Source organism: Cyprinodon variegatus, unplaced genomic scaffold, assembly GCF_000732505.1.
Source record: "Cyprinodon variegatus isolate N-32 unplaced genomic scaffold, C_variegatus-1.0 Scaffold74, whole genome shotgun sequence".
In the NCBI taxonomy this organism is placed as follows: domain Eukaryota; kingdom Metazoa; phylum Chordata; class Actinopteri; order Cyprinodontiformes; family Cyprinodontidae; genus Cyprinodon; species Cyprinodon variegatus.
This window is the reverse complement of record NW_015150527.1, coordinates 919,562-923,922: the sequence shown is the minus strand read 5'-3', so window position 1 is coordinate 923,922 and position 4,361 is coordinate 919,562. Positions and strand designations below refer to the sequence as shown.

The window sequence follows — 4,361 nt, the reverse complement described above, 5'->3', positions numbered from 1 at the left end:
CAACGCTTTTAAAAGTCGATTTTTATCGATTTTATCGATTCGTTGTTGCAGCCCTAGTTCATTCTAAACAATATTAATGGTTATGTTCCAAAAAGAACTATAAATGGAGCTAACATTTGAGGAGAAATGATGGCATCAAAAAAAAAAAAAAACAAAAAAAAAAGTGAAATTGTTTAATACCGGCAGCCGGTTGTCGGAGTTATCAAATATAATCTCCACAAAAGCTGAAATGACGCGTGGACCAGTTCCCTCCTACAGCAACAGAAGAAGATAAACATAATCAAGACAACAATCCCATTTCAGACCTTCACAGTTTAAATCCACACATTTTTATTTTGATATTTTATAGTTAAATTCAGGGATGTAGATTTTTTTTCTTTACTTTATACTATTTTCATAATATCATGTTAAATTCCCAACGAAGCTAAATTCAGGGGAGTGTTGTACGAACTTACATGAAGTAGGGCCAAGCGCTGTTCAGGTCGCAGGTGGCTGAATTCATCACTGAGCACAAACTGGATAGCTGTAGAAGACAATTGATCATTGTAACCATTATGTTAAACACATGCTGGAGACTGTTTCACTCAAGGCTCACATACCGTAGAAAAAGTTACTTTTTCCGGACCCATTTCTGCCGACTGAAACAAAAAAAGGTAGGTAAAGTGAAAATATTGAAGAGACCAAATCTAAACAAGTAAAACATTTTAGAAACATATTTTAATGTTGTAGCATTAATTCCACACCACCACCATTAAGAGTTGTTCAAAACAACCATCTAAGCTCCCCGATAACAAAGGTAACATTTATATTTTCTACAGGTTTCTGCTCAATACCAAGCAGTTTTTTTTTTTTTTATAATGTTAGAGGAAAGACACACAAACAACTATTCAAAACTGTTACATTTTTTATTTCTGTATCTAAGTATGATAACAGAACCTTACCAATCACATTATGCTTGGGACTAAAGGGGTCCACAACAGTTTGATCCCTGTAACTTCTGAACCCCTGGATAATAACCTGCAAATTCCAAAAAACCCATTATCATAAACTGACCACAGCAAGAGAGGCATTCTGCAAAGTGGACGCAATATGTTTAACTTAAATGTGGGGATTTTATCATCCAAATAGGTTATCCTAAAAGCGGGACTGGGCCTTCTGACATTAGGGCTAACAGTACATTTCATTCAGAACATTGTCATCTATACACACAATAGCCTGGTTGTTATAATACGCAAAATACTACTAATCTCAAGCGCGAATTGCACATTATTAATCAGCATAACGCTGTTTACCAGCAGTATGTCATAGTAAAGCAAATAATAAAAAACACACTCAAGACAGTTATTCTTGTAGCGTTAGCTTAGCTTCTCGAAAAGGGGGCATGCAGCATTTCGAAATCAAAAAATCTACCTTAGCATATAAAAAAATACGCAGCGTTTTCAGTCCGTTTGTCTGGATTTCTAATACAATTATCAAACTATTTAGATATCTCGACAACGGTTACTAGAAAAAGCATATCGCTGAGCTAGCCTTGTTCGGCTCCCCGTGCAGATGCATTTAGGCCTTTAGCTTACCTGTTTAATGTACATTGTAACCTAAACAGGGCGTCTCCTGGGTAAAACTTGGAGAAAAATATCCCCCAAAACTAATTTCGACCTGTAAATTGGAGAAAAAAATAGAATAACTGTTGCATATGAAAAATAATCAGAGTTTATGCTAAAAGAGAATAACATGGAAAATGGCGGCGGGGGCGGGATAGCATGGGTCATACCATTAAATGAAAACAGGGTCCACACTACTGAAAAATCATTTATACTTTGTGTTTAGTTGGAAAGCCTTGCTGTTAACAAGGGAAAACAAAATTCATTCATACCAGTAGCATCCTAACGGGGACATGTTTGTACCTTGAAATGTTCAAAATTCTGTATCAGTTTTTCACTTGCCGTTCTTTGCACAGTTAGTACAATCCATCTTTTCTCCTCTGGGCGCCAAACAAAATCATTAGAGGTGTACTTCCTGTACTGTTCATAAAACTAGATGCTTAGAGTGTGTGTCTTGAAGATCTTTTATAAATTTAACAAAGACTATTTTTATAATTTGTAATTTCAATAAAGAATCGTTACACATTCCTGCGTAAAATAGTTAATGTTTGCATATTATGGAGACTTAAAAAAAGATTACAAGTAGGATTTAAGAATAGTTATTATAATAAAATTCAAATATACCTTGTTAATCCCATAGGGAAATTAAATAAGTATTTCAAAAAGACAGTTTGGTGATAACTAAATAAAAAAAATAAACGTTTCTGCTTCTCTGATAATTTATATCGCTTTAAAATTCAGAGAGATAAAATGCCAACTATACAAACTATTTTTGTCATCTTGTCCAAAAACTGGAAAGTAAATAGAGTGATGGGAGTCACAAACAAATCTGTTATGAGTTAATGACAGTAGAATTATAAGGCAAACTATGTAGCTGCAGACAGAGTTGGGCAGAGGACCTACAAATTGTATTCAAATGAGAGAAGCATTACTTCTAAAAATTACGCATCTAGAAATTACTCAAGTAAGAGTGAAAAAGTATTGAGTGAAATGGCTATACAAGTACTGAGTAGTAGTAACACTAGATGAAAAATATATAGTTCTATCAAAGAATTTGAAAAATTATATTATAGACCACACCTTTGTAAGATTTAGTTACTTAGAATGGGTAAGTTTTTTTTAATAAATGTAACTAGTTACCACCCACACCTGCTTGTAGAAATAGCTGAAATGTATGAATTGATAATAAAATATTCCACACCTTTGTTAAAGATGTGTTTTACAGCTACTGTATGGTGTCAGGGATGTGTACAGGACTGTACCTACTGTGATATATATTTATAAGGGAGATGGTCCAAATTGCAATCTGGAAAATGAAAACAGAACATATACCAAAGTCAGTGATTTTGATGCCCCAAAACTAATTCCTGCTCAATAGTCTTTTTTAACAGCTTTGCATGTTGAAAATTATTACATCAGTAGGAGTGATTTGTTAATAGGAACCTCTGTTTTTTATTTCATAAAGAAAGCAGCTTACATAGTATTTCTGATTATGGTTATTTGGTGTCATTAAATGAAAAAAACATGTTATAATCAGCTTGTATAACTCAACGTATTCACTAACTGTTAGAAGTCATGAATTTCAGAAGCATTAGGTGAAATTTCAGAATTTCAGCCCAACTTCTAACAAAAAAATGAACCTAGTGAAAAAATCTTTTTCATCCACAAAACCTTCTGCTCTCCAAGAATATTAAGTTGGGACAAGAAGTGAAACTAATGAGACCTTTTTTACAGGTCTTTATGACTAAGAAAAAAAAAAAAATTGAGGATATAGTACGTAGATAATTAATGCTAAATATAAAAAAGAAACATATGTATTGCAGAAGAAACAAAAGCTTTTTTTCATTGATTTATATTCAGATATAGCTTGTTCCACAGCAAGGTCTTTTATCCAACTCATTGATCTTTAGTTGTTTTGAGCTTCTGACGCTTTTTCACCGCGGTAACGCTATGGATGCACCAATAACTCAGCCATTTGAAAATGGCTTCGGTTGGTCATTGGATGGTTAAAAACATTTTACTAAAATGTACTAAAAACGACAATCAATGCATTCAACCAGCAGTAATTTATGTGATTTTCTTTTTCATCTGACAAAAATCCTTAATTGATGCACTGCAAAAAAATTTAAATCTAAATAAGTAATTTTTTCTTAAAAATAAGTGCATTTTACTTGAATTGAGGAGGTGAGACATTTGACCAATGGAATAAGACAATTTACATTTAGAATAAGAAAAAAATGCATTCTCTTATTTCAAGTGAATATTATCTAATTATCATAAATTAACAGTAAAAATAGGAATTTCTTTGCTAAATAATCTTATTACCTGTTCAAATTAAGGGTAAATAAATTTAATTTAAGAAAATGTTACTTATTTCTAGATTGTTTTTGCAATGTGCAAAAAAGTGTACAGTCTTTAGCAACGAAAAGTTAACGTATGAAAAGATCTGAAACCAGCTGAAATAAGATGGTTGCTGGTTCAAAGGAAGTGGTATTTTTATTCTGCATTATTATTAATTATTCTTCTCAGACTTTTCTTTTTGTTGGTTCTCCCATCTGTCCACGCTAGAGCTTTGAATCATGCAGTTTGACTTTATGCCAGGAAAGTAAGACTTCTTAACTTAGCTTAAAGTCACTGCAGGTGTCACTATTGCTTCTCCTTTTAGAACCAAGCAACATGCAGATATGACGGATTTTAGTTTTTTACTTGTTACTTAATAGTCATAAAGAATTATAACATAACAAGGTTTCAGTAGTGAAA

General features: G+C 32.7%; 1 protein-coding gene across 1 annotated transcript in view; it reads right to left on the bottom strand.

Annotated features, from left to right (window-relative positions):
* smc3 (structural maintenance of chromosomes 3) overlaps window positions 1-1,756 on the bottom strand; it is a 37,003-nt gene extending 35,247 nt beyond the window's left edge. Inside the window, exons 1-5 of the mRNA XM_015372648.1 lie at window positions 1,575-1,756; window positions 942-1,017; window positions 600-638; window positions 456-523; window positions 181-252 (exon numbers count right to left, since the gene is read on the bottom strand). Of these exons, the coding sequence (XP_015228134.1) occupies window positions 181-252; window positions 456-523; window positions 600-638; window positions 942-1,017; window positions 1,575-1,589 (270 nt within the window). The 5' untranslated portion in view covers window positions 1,590-1,756. The remainder of the gene's footprint in view (window positions 1-180; window positions 253-455; window positions 524-599; window positions 639-941; window positions 1,018-1,574) is intronic.
* Between the last annotated feature and the right edge of the window lie 2,605 nt (window positions 1,757-4,361).